This window comes from Nymphalis io, chromosome 23 (genome assembly GCF_905147045.1).
Source record: "Nymphalis io chromosome 23, ilAglIoxx1.1, whole genome shotgun sequence".
NCBI classification, from domain to species: domain Eukaryota; kingdom Metazoa; phylum Arthropoda; class Insecta; order Lepidoptera; family Nymphalidae; genus Nymphalis; species Nymphalis io.
The window spans coordinates 2,463,122-2,482,897 of record NC_065910.1 but is presented as its reverse complement, the minus strand read 5'-3'; the positions used below and the strand labels follow the sequence as shown (position 1 = coordinate 2,482,897).

Here is a 19,776-nt window from a genome sequence, read left to right as displayed (position 1 = left end):
TAATTCATCTCGTGCTTTTCGGTGAAGGAAAACATCGTGAGGAAACCTGCATGTGTCTAATTTCATCGAAATTCTGCCACATGTGTATTCTACCAACCCGCACTGGAGCAGCGTGGTGGAATAAGCTCCAAACCTTCTCCTCAAAAAAGGGAGAGGAGGCCTTAGCCCAGCAGTGGGACATTTACAGGCTGTTACTGTACTGTATATATATATTATTAATAATGTACTGTACGGTTCTGGTCATGCAGAATATTGACTTAGGTAAGTGTAAATGTAATCAAGCAAACAGACTAATGCAAGTTAACAGTATAACACATCGCTACGATGGATTTATAGCAGATTACATTAATTATATTATTACATTATAATATATTTGTCTCCAATAAACGCCGAGATGATGATGTTAGAACCCGTCAATCTTAACCGATGATCGTGGGTTCAAACCCGGGCAAGCAATGAATTTGCTTCGAATCGTGCTTGACGGCGAAGGACAAACATAGTAAGGAAACATTCATGTGTCAAATTTCACTGAAATTCTGTCACATGTGTATTCACCACATGGTGGAAAAAGCCTCTCAAAAAAGGAGAGGAGGCCTCAGCCCATCAGTGGGACATTCACAGGCTGTTAATGCGATAAATACAAACAATATTGAGCGGCATACATTTAAGGGCTCCTTTTTATACTGAATATTTGTATACCAGATATTATAGTCACAACTAATTGATTTTCCGGCGTCATTGTTTATTAAAAGTTTTATAAAACCGTATATTAAAACATTTATTTAAATTCAGGGGTTAAATAAGTATAAATAAATCTCGTCAGAGCATCACGGTAGCATGCGCAAGCAATCCCGTGGCGCTCCTCTTTAAGACGGAAAGGGTACCGCTGGTTTTTTAGTGGGTATTCCGATGTTCGGGGCGCACTCGGCACCTTGGACACCAGTGAGCCCCATATACCTCCCCACTTTTTCCGAGGGGGAAACGCGTATTGCGTTTTTCCAGCGTAAAAAAAGTATAAACAAATCAAAGTTAACTGCACAAATCATGACCGCATGAAATGGTTGCATACTTGCAGCGTTTCCCCCTTGAATTCTGATCCTTAGCGCGAGACCATCCTGTCACAAATGGAGGCAAAAAGGATTGTTATTCTAATAAGTTAAAAATATTTTAGTAGAATTACACTTTCAGGTAAGTTAACTTAGTTAGGGTATTCCGGGGAGGAGGACCTGGGGTCCTCCTCGGCAGGCCTGGCGACAGTGGAGGCGGTCCGTCCCCACTTGAGTCGCTGGGTGGAACGGAGTCATCTGATTGAGTGTGCTGCATGGGGGCCTCAGCGCCATTACCTGGCGGCCATTGTAGGCGGAGACCTCTCGCTGCTGAGTGTGATAAACGCCATGATCGGTAGTGAGAGGGGCTGGAAGGAGATGGTCTCTTTCTGCGAAAACGTCATGTCGCAGAAGGAGGCCGCGGAGCGGGAGCGTGAGAACAGTGCTTCCGCTGACCCGCTTCGCCGAAGAAGACCGGGGAGAAGACGTCGGCGCTATGCAAACCTTCTCCTCCCGCCGTAAATGTCGCCGGGGATAGGGGGTGTATGTAACCCAAGAACCCCTTAGAATTTGGAGGCCTGCAGAGGCAGCCTACCGTCGGGACGTCACGGTAGTATGCGCAAGCGATCCCGTGGCGTCCCCCGAAAAGACGGTGTGGGTATCGCTGGTTTTTTGGTGGGTATTCCGGCGCCTTCAGCGGCGGCGAGCCCCACATACCCCCTCACTTCAAGTGGGGGAAACGCGTAAACGCGTTTTTCCAGCGGAAAAAAAAAACAAAAGTTAGGGTATTCCGGCGCCATCAGTGCCGGCGAGGCCCGCATATAGTAAACTTCATGTGCGTTTTTCCAGCGAAAAAAAGTCATTAATATAACAGATAACATATTAATATACATAACTCACTAGTTGATTGGAATGTGATAATTAATAATAAATTATTGAAATGCAAGAATTATTTTTATTTTAAAATTCGAAATAAAATGTTTTCAAATATCGTCAACAATATATTACTTTCTTAAAAGCATTTTAATTGTATATCGTTTACGTTTTTTGTTGTAGTATAAATATTTATACGAGTCATGTATAATATATAGTTATCTAATTAATATTATATTCATTAATATGTTTGTCACTTTCATCCGAATAAAAGCCGAGGTAGCCCAGTGGTTAGAACACGTGCACTAGCGAGGACAGCATAGCGAGGGCCGCGGATGCGTTATATCAACACTATCCCGCAGCCTCTCCGATCCGTGCTGAGGACGGCCATCGTAGTGGTTTTAGTGGGTTAGAATCCCACATAACCTGGTTCCTCCCATGGAAGACGTATACCTTTATGAAGATTTCCACTGCGTAAAAAAAAAAGTGTTTAGAATATATGAACGCAGTACCACTGAGTTTTTATGAGCTTAAGTTGTTTATACGAGGCGTGTAGAGGCATCTTGCGGGCCGGCAAGGCATTTTGAAATAAAAGACACGTAGTGTTTTTAATTTAATGTTATTTTAATCAGCGCTTAGTATTGCTATAAATATATTAAAAACCGCTAACACTTATAAGTTGGGCGTACTTGTAATAGAATCAACACGCTCAATGAATCGCTAAGTGGCTGGTCTTCTGTGAAATGATCAGCACATTATAGTTTGTTAATATTTCATTGTTGCGTATTTAAAATCGATTAATAGTCTTTGACTATCGAGTACATATTGTATTTTAACGTAAATATGAAAGTATATTTTAAATTTTATCTAAATCTAAATATTCTTCGCGATTCCATTCCCGTCAATTTTATTTTCAGTAAATAACGTGATATTATCTACGTCCTTATCCATAACCCATAACGTCAACAAAGTCTAATTTCATTAATATCAGGAGCTATCGGTTTAGTTTTATCAGATAGACCGAGTAACTTACACATTTATAATATTGGTATTAATAGATTATAAAGCACATTAGAAAATAGATTTGAACACGCGATCTACGGTGTACTTTGACGTGTTCTCTCCATGAATCATTATTTTTTTTTATCTGTAGTAATTTAAAGAATACATAAATAACCAATGTAGAACTCATTCGAATTTTAATGTCTAGGCGGTCGGAATGCTTCCAACGCTGTCGGATTACTGCAATTTAAAGTTATATTTTATTCCAACAGTTTCTAGAATTTTAAAGTAATATAAATAGCAACTAGAAGCATTTTCGTTACATTAAAAATAATTACAACTTCAGTTGTTAACACTTCGCTCTAACAGAGTAATTAACTTAATTAAGGTTGGAAGTCGCTTATACAAAGGTACTCTTAATATTAACAAAGAAAGTAGCTGGCATTTTATAACGAAAGCGCTGGTCGCGGGAAGCAGTATTATCAAAGGCAACTTTTTACGCGTGGATAAAAAATATGTCTTTTGACTACCTTCTGAGAATATAAGCATTAATTACTCAATGATATAGACATAGAGGCTTAGTGATGTAAACAACGCAGGTTCGATACTGGTCTCTTTGTGGGTCTTCCGCGCTCGTAATATAAAATTTATGCTCAACTAGAGGAATATTTATATTGCTTTTTTATTTCACAAAACTGACTGCAGTTATACAATCAACTTTAATAATAACATACAGTTTACCGATTTTTTTACAATTGCGTCTTTTCAATGTAGACATAACATGGATATATCTAGGGTATACTTAAACGCTTAATAAATACAGCAATCAAAAACAAAGTAAAACAAAGTATGACATTATATTTATGTTCTGTAAGGAAATATATTTTTTTACATTTTTTTACTTTTATTAAAGTAAGTGTTTATTACTTTACAAGGCACCAAACACGCGTGTGTTCACAATTACTTTTTAATTGTTTCAATATTATCACAGAAGATATTTATAGTATTTCGAAAACAAATAGCAAAAGAAAACATTCTAGAAAGTGGACTATGTTGATCAAGATTGCTAATAGAATGAGGGAAACAATAACTCCTTCGGTTCTGTAAGCAGCTACCGTCACGAGACACTACGAACTTTATTCGCTCAAGCAGTTCAGGCGCATATTTTTAGCTACGGTATGTATACTCATTGGAGACTAAAAAATTAGGCAGTTATATTATATTAGGCAAGTGTGTGCACTAAAATAAGTGCACTAATCTTCCGTCCCATAATCCGATGGGATGGCAATCCAACTCGACACGAGAGTTTAGGCACCGAACGGACCGTACGGTGCGGGAGTGTAAGCACTGATAACTAAATCCGACTACTATTTTTTTTTTGTTGAAAGTCTCAATAACTTTTAATCTGAAGCCCAATAACTTTTTATGAGCCCGACCAACGAATAATTTTAGGAATATTGGAAATTGCACAAATATTTTCACCAGTATTGTTTAATGACTCAGACTTTCATTTAGTAGTTGATAAATAGGTTGTTGTTTTCAAGTGATCAGAGCGAACGAATTGAAGCAATCGTAACTTATCTCATCAGTCTGCTCCATCTGCGCCATCTAAGATTACATTTCAGATGTAATAGGATGCAATTAGCGCACGTGTATGTATTTTCTCACAGGGATTGCGTAACTAACCATTTTATCAATATATGTACTGAAATGAGTGGTCTAAGAAATCGTTAATATTTCTTATACAATGTGGCGCTTACTCATTATTGAAAGAACGCATTTGCTTGTCTGCTTTCTATGTCAAACAAATAAAGATTTAAAAAAGTGACAACTTAATAATGCCGGCTGTATTCGTGAAATCCTCATCCTTAATTTGATGTTTTTTTTTATTTGGAATTTTATTATTATTAAATCCTGTTCGTATTGTCATTGTGTTGCCAATCGTGGGATCTGTAACGATATATATGATCAATTATGTATGTATACACTGACACAATCGAAAATTGTTACAAAAACCTATCCCACTCGTGAGTTACAATATTACTATCATAAGAAATTTACTTGTAAAATAGCAAAATTTTTATAGTTTTAAAATACCGATCGGAGTTTTTGCTCCTAGTTTCGTTTTTATCCGAGGTCATATATCTTGTGTTTTTTTTTTTCATGAATATCGCTTTTTTGGCACGTACCGTGTTCTACGCTGACCTATCGCAAGTTTATATCGTTATTTTTAGGTCCTTTATAATTGACGGGAAATGTTTCGGAAGAAAAATAATTTTTATTTTATTTCCGACTGCGATTTTAAAAAACCTCTTCGTGATTTGGCGAATTACGTGTATCGAAAGTTTGATATACTTAATATTTAACTCAGGTGACTGGTTACCAACTGATGTATTTAATATATACTATCACTTTTGGGGAAGGTGAAACCGCGGTAAACAACTAATAATTTAATACGATGTTTTACGAATATTAATAATTATATTTTTAAAATATATTTAGCATCCAAAAGTAAAACTGATTTTATAAATACCTCGAATTGGTCTTTTTAAAAATAGAACATCAAATATGAACATCATATAAATTGATGTAAATAACTCATTCAATTACTCTTAAAAATCCAAATAACACATTTGATCACATCACAAATCAAGTCACGCCAATAATGAATGAAATTTTACCTTTCTGTTCTTTCTGTTCACCGAAAAAATGGTGGTTTTATATTAGCGCGCGTCTTTTTTTTTGACAACGCTGGTGTGAATCAAACGATCTCCTAACTATATTTATCTCTTTTTATGATGACCACATTTCATATTTCGTTTAGACAACGCTTTATACCACTAGTATTATAAATGTGAAAATTGTAATTAAACAAAAATGGCTGAACGAATTTGGATGAACTTTTATATATGCATTTTAAAAAAAAGACATTAAAATGACAGAACGATTATCGTGTTATACTGAATTCTACGCGGGTAAAGCCGCGGGTTCACCTAGTAAGAACAGGACGACCATGGACCTTAAATACATATATTTAAATGTTGTTTGAGCTTGCAGTGAAGTAAGGTTATATTACAGGTAGATGTGGCGAAGGCAGCCCGTGTGAGCAGCTCTGCCGCGAGCTCCATGACGGTACCTACGAGTGTGGCTGCGGGCCGGGTTATGTGCTGCATGTCGACGGATACGGCTGCTTAGGTGAGTATCACATATATGAGTAATATGTATACAAATAATAATACTAGTATATATAAGTTAATATTAAACCGTTTCTGATTTTGGGCGGGCAGCAACGATTTGTGATGTGACTAATTTGTGTTTATAGTTAATTTTGTGCTCGGGGTGAATAAAAACATCGTGAAGAAATCTACATTCTGCATTTAATCTTGCCATATGTGTACCCTGTACCAAATCGAACTGCTTGGTTACTGTATTAGTGGGAATATTAAATCAAAATGTTTACCATAGAAGTCTTTGCCCAGCAGTAGGACAACTTCACTAGCAATACTTGTCTTCAAAATACTACATTCTGATATAGCTATTTTCCCACTCCAATCAACTATATATTTGCTAGGATATACGACTAAGCCCAATGGACCAGAATCGAATCTCAAATTTCTCAGATCACGCCGCCTGTTTATCATTGAGCTATACATGACATAACTACTCCATATTTACAAAGCCATAAATATATTATAGACTATTCCAACCACAGAGTAAAAAATAAACAACTTTGACATTTAATGGTATCATTGGTGTAGAATATAGATTCTCAATAAATAAATAATTTATGATCGTCATTCGAGAAAAACTCAGCTTTAGCAAAATTAAAATGGATATAAGTCGATCAGTGGAATAATGTTGTATATAATATTTATCAATGTGAAAGTGAGTTTGTTTGCTTATTATTATTAAGTATATTTTTAGTATGTAACGGAAAAAGAAAAAATACGTTTCAAATATTTTTATTTGTCTTTATAAAAGTTAAAGGTTTCTTAACCTTTCCACGAACTTATAATATACGTAGCGAGATTCTAAATTTAGAAACAGCTATTGATCAAATGTCATCTATCGCCGTATATCATGCACGGGTAGCCACTTTATTTTGATATCGGATATTTTTCCAACGCAACCTCTTTTATCCATTTAAAACGTGCCCTAATCTTTTTTTTTATTTACGTGTTTACCCCACGTGGTAAAAGTGGGACTCGTCGAAGTCTAAGAACTAAAAATCAGTTCCTTCTCTTTGGGTGTTGGTATGGCTCTTCGAAGCTCTAATTCCTAGGGGTTCTCGGGGAACAGAGACCCCCTAGCCACGGTGACAATTACGGTGCCGAAGGCACTATTCTGAGGCTACCGCTACGCGGCCTTCTTCTGCGAAGCTTGTCGGGCTTATACCCACAATGTTCTGGTCATGGAGTCATCTTTCTTATTAGTGATCGAATCTTGACTTACATACATTATTTATTATTGATATAACAATCAAAAAAATATTATATTATCATTTCCATATAATTATTTCTATCGATATTTAATAGAACAAAATCTATAAAAAACTAGTTGTTCAAAATAAAACGATAAATTGAATCTATCGCGGAAAGTTGCTTTATTCAATTTTCTATAGACGTCCGACGTAAAGCTAAAATTCACGAAGTTGGTGAACGGAATTTCTCGAGTATAAAGACTCTGAGATCAACTTACTACACACTTGAGACATTTCACTAATAAGCGAGTATGTCTACATTTACATTTAAACCATTTTAAAACATACGAAATCCATAGAATGAGAAATAGTAAACATATGTAATAATAAGAAATATATATGGACGATTTTATGTATGCCGTCTTTTGCTGCCACTGGGGTCAGGAGAACTGGTAGAATATATATACGGTAAACATTTTAAACTTTGCTTATAAATACAATGGGCACTACTCTATTTTTTCAATTAGTATAGTTAAATTTCTGTCATAAAGGTTGCCTGTAAATATTGTAATGGTAAAGCTGCATCTCCACGATTTTAATTAGCTGTATGTTCTGTGCTCTAATGATCTATACTAATATTATAATGCGAAAGTAACTCTCTCCGTCTTTTACGCCTTTACAGTTAAAACACTTAACCGATTTTGATGGAATTTGGAATTAATTTCGAATGATAAAATGACTTAACGATAATAACAAAAACATCAAATGGTAATATATATAAGTAATAAATAATAAATTAACTTTATCTTATAAATAACTTGTTTACTTTAATAGATACTATCTTAAGCAAATTTTATATTTGTAACGGTTTTATACGAAAGAGACAGAAAATATTACAAAATGAATAACATTAATAAATCCGAGTAGAAGCGTGTAAACGAAGAGCATTGCTCTCTTTTCAAATCAGCATAAGCGCAGCGCTTGAGGCTTCGCGCGAGCGCTTCAAGTGCTTTTATCGCTGAATGGGATGTGACAGGCGTGCACAGCGAATTATTCGTGCCAGGTGTTTGAGTGGATGACTTCATGAGAGCTAGTTGTTAGTGAATTGATTTGTTTAAATTAGTAACTTTTAATAATGTGATTACTGGCAGTTGTGTAATACTTTAATTCAGGCTGCGGTACTTTAAGCACAACACTAAGTCAAGTGGACTGTTTGATGAAAGAAGTTCTTTGTGCACTTGTTTGCACCATATTCAGGGACTCATATTTATTTATTAGTATACTTTTTGATTTTTACACAAGTGACAATAATATTGTCATCGGTTTTTTTATGAAATACAAATGTGATTCATTCACTTAACTTCCGATAATTGATAAGCAGATTGACAGACAGGAATGAGACATGGTATAAGAATTTATTTTTTTCTGTGGAATATACAAAATCCTAAAAATATGGTAAAGCGTATTCATTAAGTTACGTCACGAAACCTTTTTTTATACAACGGATGGACGGTGGACGTGCAAATGTCGGCCTCTTCGTGGTAAGTGGTCACCACAACATTTAGACATTGGCAGTGAAAGAAATATTAACCGTCTCTCACATCGGCATTGTAAACTAAGATGTTTTGTTCCTCGTGCCTATAATAACATTGGCGTACTGGTCTTTAAACCGCAGCACAATAATTCTAAGTATTGCTGTTTAGCGGTAGAATATCTGATGAGTAGGTTACCTACTTAGACGAGCTTGCACAAAGCCCTACGACCTAGTAAATAACTACCTCTCGGTAATATTTACATTCCGAATCGGTGGTAGCTAATGACATTTAATTAATCTTTTTTCCGTGCAGTGACGGAGAAAGAATACATTTCACTGCCCTTCTCTTTCCCATGGGTGTCGTAAGAGGCAACTAAGGGATATCTGAGCGACCATCTGCTCATCTGGTGGTAGGATGCTAACATCCGCCTGGCTTGTTACCACCGTACGCATGGTGAAAAACTCGTGAAGTGGCTTGCAGACGCGTTTCGAGGTCAGCCAGCGTACAGCCAGTGCCCGAGCGAGTATTGCCGCGATGGGTGTTGGTCCAGTGGAGACGGCTGTTGAACCAATGCCGGGGGAAACTGTATTGACCTGCCGGACAGGGAGACCCGAAGAAACGGCTGTTCCGCTGGCCGCCCGTGGCATAGTACAGGGGCCCGAGTGTGCCTAACCAGCTCGCGAGGCTGCCCCACCAGGCCACGCATAATCTCGGGGTGGACCGTCGTGCCGGTTGGTGACCGGAAGGTGGGGTCCCGGCGGCCACTTCCGGGGGGGTTCGGGGGCCCTTCCGTCCGGCGGATCAGTATATTTTCCTTTTTGGCAAACATTTGGGAAAACACGCCTCCATACTTTGCCCATCCCTATCGTGGCAATACGTCGCTCGCTTCACGTCTCTTTTCCTAATTTTTTCCAAATGGTAGCGCAAATAAGAAATAACGGTCGTTCTGCGGTGCACACCCCCACCATACCCACGCTGTTTAAGGTCGAGTTCTCTAACATCCGAGGACTCCACGCTAACCTCAACGCTGTCCACCACCATCTCGAGACAGCACGGCCAGCAATGTTGTTTCTCACGGAGACGCAAATACTCCGCCCTGCCGACACCAGCTACCTTAACTATCCCGGCTACATGCTTGAAGAATCTTTTAAAGCGAAAGCCGGAGTATGCTTGTTCGTCAGGGCGGATGTTTGTTGTCACCGATTGCGCTGCTTGGAGGACCCCTCCTTCTCCATGTTGGTGGTACGTGTGGACCTGGTTCGTCAGAGTCGAGTCTACGTGTGCCTCTACAGATCCCACAATGGTGACTTGGAGACAAGCCGATTATTCGACCATCTTAGTCGGGTGGCAGATGCTGCGCAAGAGCAGTTTCCTAACGCGGAATTGGTGTTTTTGGGGGATTTTAATGCTCACCACGAATCCTGGTTGATATCCCTCAAAACTGACCATGCTGGAAGAACTGCTCATGCTTTTGCTCTCACACACGACTTTTTTTTTTTTATAGAATAGGAAGGCGGACGAGCATATGGGCCACCTGATGGTAAGTGGTCACCAACGCTCTTAGACATTGGCATTGTAAGAAATGTCAACCAACGCTTACATATCCAATGCGCCACCAACCTTGGGAACTAAGATTTTATGTCCCTTGTGCCTGTAATTACACTGGCTCACTCACCCTTCAAACCGGAACACAACAATATCAAGTATTGCTGTTTTGCGGTAGAATATCTGATGAGTGGGTGGTACCTACCCAGACGAGCTTGCACAAAGCTCTACCACCAGTAAGACAGTAGACTTGACCCAACTGGTTGATCAGCCCACCAGGATCCCAGACATTGATGGGCAAGCGCCTTCTCTACTGGATCTTCTGCTGACTTCTCACCCGGTGGAATATCAGGTTGTGGTTCAAGCTCTACTTGGTTCTTCGGATCACGGCCTTATATCTGCCAAAGTGCCACAGGCCAAGCTGCCGCCATCAGCGGTATGCAAACGTCGCGTTTGGCACTATAAGTCGGCAGATTGGGACGGTATGCGCGATTACTATGCGTCAGTCCCTTGGAAGGAACGTTGCTTCAGTGGGAATGACCCGACAGCTAGTGCCGCTGCTGTTGCTGATGAGATCATGTTAGGAATGGAATACTACATTCCTAGCTCAGATCACGTTGGTTCACGCGTGAATGTGCCGACGCTGTATCATCTAAGCAGGCGGCATATCGCGCGTGGATCAACGGCTGCATTAGCGGGGCATCTAACATTGACTCACTGAAAGAAAACTACAATAAAAATTCCAAGTCCTGTAGGAAGGCATACACGAGAGCGGATGCACAGCGCATTGTACAGATTGGTCATGACCTTATTTCGCATCCTAGGGGCTCCCGTAGCTTCTGGCGTCTGACCAAGTCTGTGCAAAACAATTTCTGCCAACCTTCGCTGCCACCGCTCAGAAGTCCGGACGGATCGCTAGCTCACAGTCCGCAGGAGAAAGCCGACCTCCTGGCTAAACTCTTTGCTGACAACTCTGTGATCGATGATTGTAGTGCGCAGCCACCAACAATACCTTCATGTGGCCACACGATGCCTGACATCAAAATCAGGCAACGTGATGTGCGTGCGGATCTGCAATCACTCGATATACGGAAAGCTAGCGGTCCCGATGGAATACCAGCCATTGTGCTGAAGAAGTGCGCGGTGGAGCTGTCTCCTGTGTTAACGCGCCTGTTCCAACTTTCTCTCTCTTCGGGATGTGTGCCGGAGGCTTGGAGAAGAGCTAATGTGCAAGCGGTTCCCAAAAAAGAGGATCGGTCTGACCCGGCAAATTATCGGCCAATAGCTATCACCTCAGTACTTTGTAAGGTGATGGAACGGATTTTAAACAACCAACTGATCCATTTCCTAGAAGATCACTGCCTAATTAATGATCGTCAGTACGGGTTTCGACCAAAACGGTCCACAGGTGATCTTCTAGCGTACGTAACGCACCTCTGGGGTAAAGCTATCGACAAGCATGGAGAATCGTTGGCTGTCAGCCTCGATATCTCCAAGGCTTTCGACAGGGTCTGGCGCAGAAGTCTTCTCTCCAAGCTACCGGCATATGGTCTGCCTGCTCAGCTATGCACCTGGATTGCCAGCTTCCTACACAAGCGTAGCCTTCGTGTTTTAGTAGATGGTTGCGCTTCACAATTCTATGTAGTGAATGCTGGCGTCCCCCAGGGATCTGTGCTATTTCCCACACTCTTTCTTTTGCATATCAATGATATGCTCTCTCTTGGGAACATACATTGCTATGCAGATGATAGTACAGTGCATGGTGGATACCACGGACGCGCAGTGGCTGGGCGGGCGGAAACTGAGGAGAGGCGGGAGAATCTTGTCATTGAACTCGATAGGACATTAGAGCTCATCGCCAAATGGGGTTCTGATAATCTTGTTGAGTTTAATGCCAAGAAAACACAGGTGTGCGCTCTCACAGCGAAAAAGTCACCATTTTACCCTCATCCCTCCCTCTGTGGCACACCGCTGATGATACAAAGCAAAATCGCCATGCTGGGGATGGACGTTCGCTGCGACCTTAGTCCAAGGGATTACATCGAGGCTATTATAAAAACAGCTTCACGAAAACTCGGAGTTCTGAACAAGGTGCGGCGTTTTTTCACGCCACAACAACTGTGCCTGTTATACAAAACACAGGTACGGTCTTGCGTTGAATATTGCTCGCACCTTTGGGATGGCTCCGCTAAGTACCTAATGGAGGCCTTGGACCGGTTGCAGCGACGTGCAGTACGCATTATTGGCGACGTAAAGGTCACAAACACCCTTGAACCTTTACAATTGCGTCGCGAGATAGCAGCACTGAGCGCTTTCTATCGTCTGTATCACGGCGAGTGCTCTGAGGAGTTATTCTCTCTAATTCCCGCTTCCCCCTTCCTTCTTAAGTCCACGCGAGCTGGTTCTCGATGTCACCGCCTAACTGTGACATCAATTCCATCGCGCACAAAGAAATTTGGCAACTACTTTCTTTGTCGCACTACCAAAGAATGGAATTCCTTACCAGCTCACGTGTTCCCCTCCTCTTACAACCCGGGTTCCTTCAAACGAGGCGTGAAGAGGCATCTTGCGGGCCGGCAAGGCGGGGACGGCTAGTACAGAACATTCTTCCCGACTGTACTGGCCGTCGTCGCGTTTGGACTCTACTACCACTTACCATCAGGTGGAGTAGAGTCATTTGCCATCCCGGGGCATATCAATCAATCAACAGCCAATCGTTGTCCACTGCTGAACATAGGCCTCTCCCAAGGTGCGCCAAAGCTCCCTGTCCTCCGCCTTCCGCATCCAGTTGGTGCCCGCCACCTTCTTAAGGTCGTCGGTCCACCTGGCTGGAGGGCGCCCTACGCTGCACTTGCCGATTCGCGGTCTACACTCTAGGACTCGTCTGCTCCAACGGCCATCGGTCCTACGACATACGTGACCAGCCCACTGCCACTTCAGCCTGCTAATTTTGCAAGCTATGTCGGTGACTCCGGTTCTTTTCCGGATAATCTCATTTCTGATCTTATCCTTCAAAGATACTCCGAGCATAGCTCGCTCCATAGCACGCTGAGCGACTTTGAATTTGTGGACTAGTCCCGCAGTTAGTGTCCACGTTTCGGCACCGTATGTCATGGCAGGTAAGACGCATTGGTTGAAGACTTTCGTCTTCAAACATTGCGGTATAGACGACTTGAGGACTTGACGAAGGTTGCCAAATGCTGCCCATCCCAAGCGAATTCTTCGATCGGCTTCCTTCTCGAAGTTGTTCCTACCGACTTGTATTATCTGTCCTAGGTAGGTATATTCACTAACAACTTCGAGAGGTTTCCCCTCGACGTATATCGGTCCCGGCACGACATGCCTATTGAACATGACCTTGGTCTTGTCCAAGTTCATACCGAGACCGACACGCCGGGAAGACTCGCCTAGGCTACGCAGCATTTCGGTGAGTTGTTCCAGCGACTCTGCTATGATGACGATATCGTCGGCAAATCGAAGGTGTGAGATGTACTCGCCGTTTACATTGACTCCATACCTAGTCCAATCCAGCGTTTTGAAAACGTCTTCCAACGCGTTGGTGAACAGTTTCGGGGATATTACATCCCCCTGTCTCACCCCTCTGCGCAGTTGGATCGCCTTCGTCTTACAGTCCTGGATGTGGACAGTCATTGTAGCGGCGTTGTACAGACATCTTAGTACCTCGATATATCTCCAATCGATATGACATCTCTGCAATGAGTCGAGCACTGCCCAGGTTTCGATGGAGTCGAAGGCTTTCTCGTAGTCCACATATGCCATACACAGCGGCTGATTGTACTCTTCGGTCTTCTGCACAATCTGCCGAACAGTATGGATGTGGTCCACGGTGCTGTAGCCTGATCGAAAGCCGGCTTGCTCTGGGGGCTGGAACTCGTCAAGTCGTCTGGCGAGACGGTTCGTGACGACTCTTGAGAACAGCTTATACACGTGACTCAGGAGGGAGATTGGTCTGTAGTTTTTCAAGAGGGTTTTATCACCTTTCTTGAAAAACAGTACCACCTCACTCCCGCTCCACGTTTCCGGGGTCTTGCCATGTTGGATGACGGAATTAAAGAGGCTTGCTAGCTCTTTCAGGACCGGAGTCCCGCCTGCCTTAAGCAACTCTGTTGTGATTCCGTCATCTCCCGGAGCTTTGTTGTTTTTAAGCTGTTCTAGAGCCGCCCTAATCTCTCCTTGGTCAACGACCGGGAGCTCCTCGGAGTAATGGCGCATAAGAGGGGCGCGCTGGTCATCAATACTGATTCCCACGGGTTTATCCGATCTTGAAGAGAACAACTGCCCATAAAACCTCTCTACTTCTCCGACAATCTCAGGCCTAGGCCTGAAACTTAAAACTGAAAATGGTGGGGTCGTTACCTCTAGAGGTAACGACCCCACCATTTTCAGTTTTAAGTTTTGTCAGACGCGGCCTCCCAAACTTGCGAGCGAACACTTTCGATCCCCGATTTTGCTCAATCGCAGCTTTGATGGCACGGGTATTGGAGCGCCGGAGATCGCGTCGCGTCAGCGTTTTTATTATTCGATTTAAGGCCTTATCTGACAAAAACGATGGTAGTTCTCGTCGTTTTCTCATGAGCTCGAGTGTCTCAGCAGAGAGTTTTGGTGCGTTGTCTCTTCTCTGTGGCGGAAAACACTTGCGGGATGTGTTTTGCAGTATTTTGACCAGCGTGTCGGTTCTCTCATCAATGCTGCTTATGGTTTCCAACGCGGTGAATAGATTTTGAAGTTCCATTTGGAACTTTTCGGAGCCTTGAGCAGCTTGGAGCATGGTAGGTCGGAGAGTAGACCTCATCATTCTCGATCTTTCGGCTTTTAAGTTGATATTTAGAGTGCCTCGAACCAAGCGGTGATCACTTCCGGTATTAAACCTGTTGATCACTGAAACATCTCTAAATATGTGCCTTTTATTCGAAATGATAAAGTCTATCTCGTTCCTTGTCACGTTATCGGGGCTTCGCCAGGTCCACCTCCTCTGAGGCTTCTTTTGAAAGAAAGAATTCATCAAAAAAAGCCCCTGCGCTTCGAGAAAGTTTACCAGCATTTGCCCCCTGTGATTTCTGCAGCCCAAGCCGTAAGGTCCGACTTTCGATTCACCGCTATCTTGTACTCCCACTTTAGCATTAAAGTCTCCCATAACAACATTGTAGTGGGCCTTCGAGGTGTCGTTGAGGGCCTTTCCGATGTCCTCGTACATCGCTTCGACCACATCATCAGAGTATGTCGAAGTTGGCGCATATACCTGTACGACCTTCAGGGAGTACCTGTCGGAAAGTTTTAGGACAAGGTACGCTACCCGGTTTGACACACTACTGATTTCCACAATACTGCTAATGAGATCCTTTTTGACTAGAAAACCGACACCACCCTGGGAGAGGTTATCACCTTCGCGGAAGTAGAGTAAGTTACCGGACTCTAGAGTTATCGTGTCCTCCCCCTGTCTTCGGACTTCAGATAACCCCAGTATATGCCAGTTTATATGACTTAACTCTACTTCTAATTCGGCGAGGTGATGGTCCAGCCTCATCGAGCGTCCATTATACGTTGCCATGTTCAGTCGTTTTATACGGTAGCCTGCCGTGAACCGGTGATTCTTAGCACCCCCTGCCCTGCCGATACCGCGACCGCTACCTTGGTCGGGCCTAGCGGGCTTGCCGGTAACTGGGGGCCTTTTTTTGGGCGCATCTGCCATTAATGGAGGGGTTTGCCCATACTCGCCGCGCTGGGCAGGCGTGTTGGCGAGCGCAGTAGGGGGGTAAGATGTTTATGGGAGGGGGGACGCTGCTGCCCATCCCCCCTTTTCCCCGTCCCTCAGTCGCCTCTTACGACACTTACGGGATGAGATTGGGGGAGTACTATTCTAAGCCGGTACTCCACGGCACGGCACGGCACGGCAGGTTAAATAATAACCTAGAGAGGCTAAATTGTTACATGTCAATTCAGATCTTTCTATTCCTTAGTTTGTCTTCAATCCTTTCCTAAGACTCTAATGCTTTCTTCAGTAGAGCTTCTTCTGTAGACTTTAAATTGACAGTAAAATTTTCCTTAATTTCTGTCAGCTCTTCTACGCCTTCTGCCTTTTTGTGCTCATACTTTGTGGTCAAGTCCTTTATTTCGAGAATTCGTTGCATTGCTTTCTTACATCTTTCATTACACTTCCTGTCTTTCTCCTCTGCTTCACGGAGATTGCTCTGTGCCAATGTCTTCTCTTGCTGTCGTTTAGCGTGACTCTCTTGTCTTTTTTTACTGGCTTCTTCTCTAGCAGCCTTGATCTCAGCCAGCTGAGCCTCAAGTTCGCTTACTTCAGTATTAAGGACATCTAATTCTCCTTCTTTGCTATCTGAATCCAAGTCACCATTTTCATAATCCCTTAAACTCTCAGTAAGCTTCATTATTTCATGCAATAAATTATTTGCTGTATCAAAATTTGGTTTGATAGTTTGTAAATTTTTCAAACTATTTTCCTTCTGCATGAGTGTAGCTCTCAATGTATTTAATTTTTCTTCAGCATCTTGGACATTCTGAGCTGCTTGCTCGGCCGGGGCATATAAAAAAAAAAATTTACAATGCATAACTACTTGCACTCAATCAATCAATCAACAGCCAATCGTTGTCCACTGCTGAACATAGGCCTCTCCCAAGGTGCGCCAAGGCTCCCTGTCCTCCGCCTTCCGCATCCAGTTGGTGCCCGCCCCCTTCTTAAGGTCGTCGGTCCACCTGGCTGGAGGGCGCCCTACGCTGCGCTTGCCGATTCGCGGTCTCCACTCTAGGACTCGTCTGCTCCAAAAAAAGGCCCCCAGTTACCAGCAAGCCCGCTAGGCCCGACCAAGGTAGCGGTCGCGGTATTGTACTTGCACTCGTAAAAGCCTATTTAACTAAAGATTATTTACATTTTGTAGTATACTTGTATTTCATGTGGTATAATTATAAATCAATATTATATTATTCGTTTCATTTTGTGTAATTCCTCTTTGAATAAATTATTTATATTGGTGATTTTATTGAATGGCCGTCGCGACCGAAATCGCTGAGATGGAGGTTTTGTGTACAAAATTATTTATTGTATATAAAATATATTGGTCTTATATTAGATTGTTTTTCCAATTTATATAGAACTTTCATATTATTAGGGTACAGTCTTGACTTTTGATCGTGCATTGGCGATGTAAGAGATGGTTAATATTTCTTACAGTGTGAATATCTAAGTCACTGTGTATCATGCCATTTGTCCTTCCGTCTATTTTACTATATATGTATATACCGTATCGTAACAGCCTGTGAATGTCCCACTGCTAGGCTAAAGGCCTCCTCTACTCTTTTTAAGGAGAAGGTTTGAAGCTTATTCCACCACGCTGCTCCAATGCGGGTTGGTAGAATTCACATGTGGCAGAATTCAGTGAAATTAGACACATGCAGGTTTCCTCACGATATTTTCCTTCACCGTAAAGCACGAGATGAATTATAATCACAAATATATATGTATATATATTACATATATGTTATTCTGTATAGCTTCTTATTATGTGGTCCCTAAAGCAAAGAGAAGCATATTTTTTATAGAATAGGAAGGCAGACGAGCATATGGGCCACCTGATGGTAAGTGGTCACCAACGCCCATAGACATTGGCATTATAAGAAATGTTAACCAATGCTTACATCACCAATGCGCCATCAATATTGGGAACTAAGATGTTATGTCCTTTGTGCCTGTAATTACACTGGCTCACTCATCCTTCAAACCGGAACACAACAATACCAAGTACTGCTATTTAGCGGTAGAATATCTATATATAATAGTGGGTGGTACCTACCCAGACAAGTTTGCACAAAGCCCTACTACCAGTTTATGCTTTATTTATAAAATATAATTAAGATATATTTTTAATTCAATCAATATTTGAAAAAATAAACGTTATATATGTTATTTTACAAAAAAAATATATTCCTTTAGAATATAATTTTCTTTCAAATAAAAGTATATTATAACATTTCTGATTCTTTACTAAAGTATTTTTTTCTTATTATATATTCATTTGTTACCGTAAACAAACCTTATTACCTTTTACCTATTTAAAGACCCATTTCCCAAATAGATAGCGAAGGTCACGTCGCTTGGATTTATTCGAAACTGTCCTAACTCTGAGGTTAGTGGTAATTCAAATATAAACGTTATTTAAATTACAACCAAGTCACGAATTCAGTTGATTCAAATGAATGATGCAGTTTACGTGATTGTTGCTTGATGTCTGAAGTTCCTTGTTAAATCATCAGCTATAAGTATCCTTGGTCTAGAAGCTAGGTATTCAGGAGGCGATTCCGAAGACCTAGACGATCCAAGGGTTCAAACTCCGGGAGCCGATAATCAGCAGCAATCCTACAGCAGTCTTAAGTCTAGAAGTTGGAAGTGTGTGCAATCCTGTACCAAAGCTCATGAACCCGTTGATCCTTGGCCTAATCTTTAAACTGCCCACTCATTCCAGTTTTATCAGATTTGCCATCCATCTTTATTCATCTTCTATCACATCCAATTGGATTGTGAGAGTGATGAAATAAAGATTCCGCTTGTGTATAATTTGTCGATCAGCTAGTCTCTCTTTAGGATGGTCACAGTTATTGACATCGGCCAGGAGTACATCTTCAAAGATGTGCAAAAGATAAATGTCGGTTAAATGTCAATTCATCATCATCTGCTGCCTGACTAACGTGTAAAACGCCAATATAGTACCTCAGAAACCGGGCCTGATTCAAATACGATTATTCAATTCAAGAAACGATTCGATTGGATTGTAGTATTATTTTACTGATGTTTAAAAAACTTTTGTTAAATTCCAAATATCTGTTAACTTCAAATATTTACACTGTACGTTATTCGTAGCCTTCTGATGATTATTTGATGTAAATGACGATTTCAAAGTATTATCAGCCTACTTGAATAAAGAATAATTTGATTGATTCATTGGCATCTTATAAATAACGCCTTAACAGAGTATATCTTGAATACAATAAACGGACTTTAATGCAAAAAAAAACGTTAAATTTTCAGTGAATTTTCATTGCTGATAATATTTGAAAGCGAATGTCAGATGAATCAATTAGGTACGTTAAAAGGAATCTCATATATCGAATGATACCGACATTTTAATTTTTCATTTTCATTACATGAGCAATACCGAGAATAATATATTTTTACATGTATTATTACTTTAAATACGATTACTGTTCGTAGATAATTTAAATACAATATTATTGCAATATATAACGACCATAAGGATAAAAAAATCATCCAACAACTTTATCTATCTATAATTTTGTCTACAAGGTTATATCGTCACAAATA

General features: G+C 41.2%; 1 protein-coding gene across 1 annotated transcript in view; it reads left to right on the top strand.

Moving 5' to 3' along the window:
• LOC126777619 (pikachurin) overlaps positions 1 to 19,776 on the top strand; it is a 197,907-nt gene that overhangs the window by 106,461 nt on the left and 71,670 nt on the right. Inside the window, exon 3 of the mRNA XM_050500702.1 lies at positions 6,000 to 6,116. Coding sequence (XP_050356659.1) covers positions 6,000 to 6,116 — 117 coding nt within the window. The remainder of the gene's footprint in view (positions 1 to 5,999; positions 6,117 to 19,776) is intronic.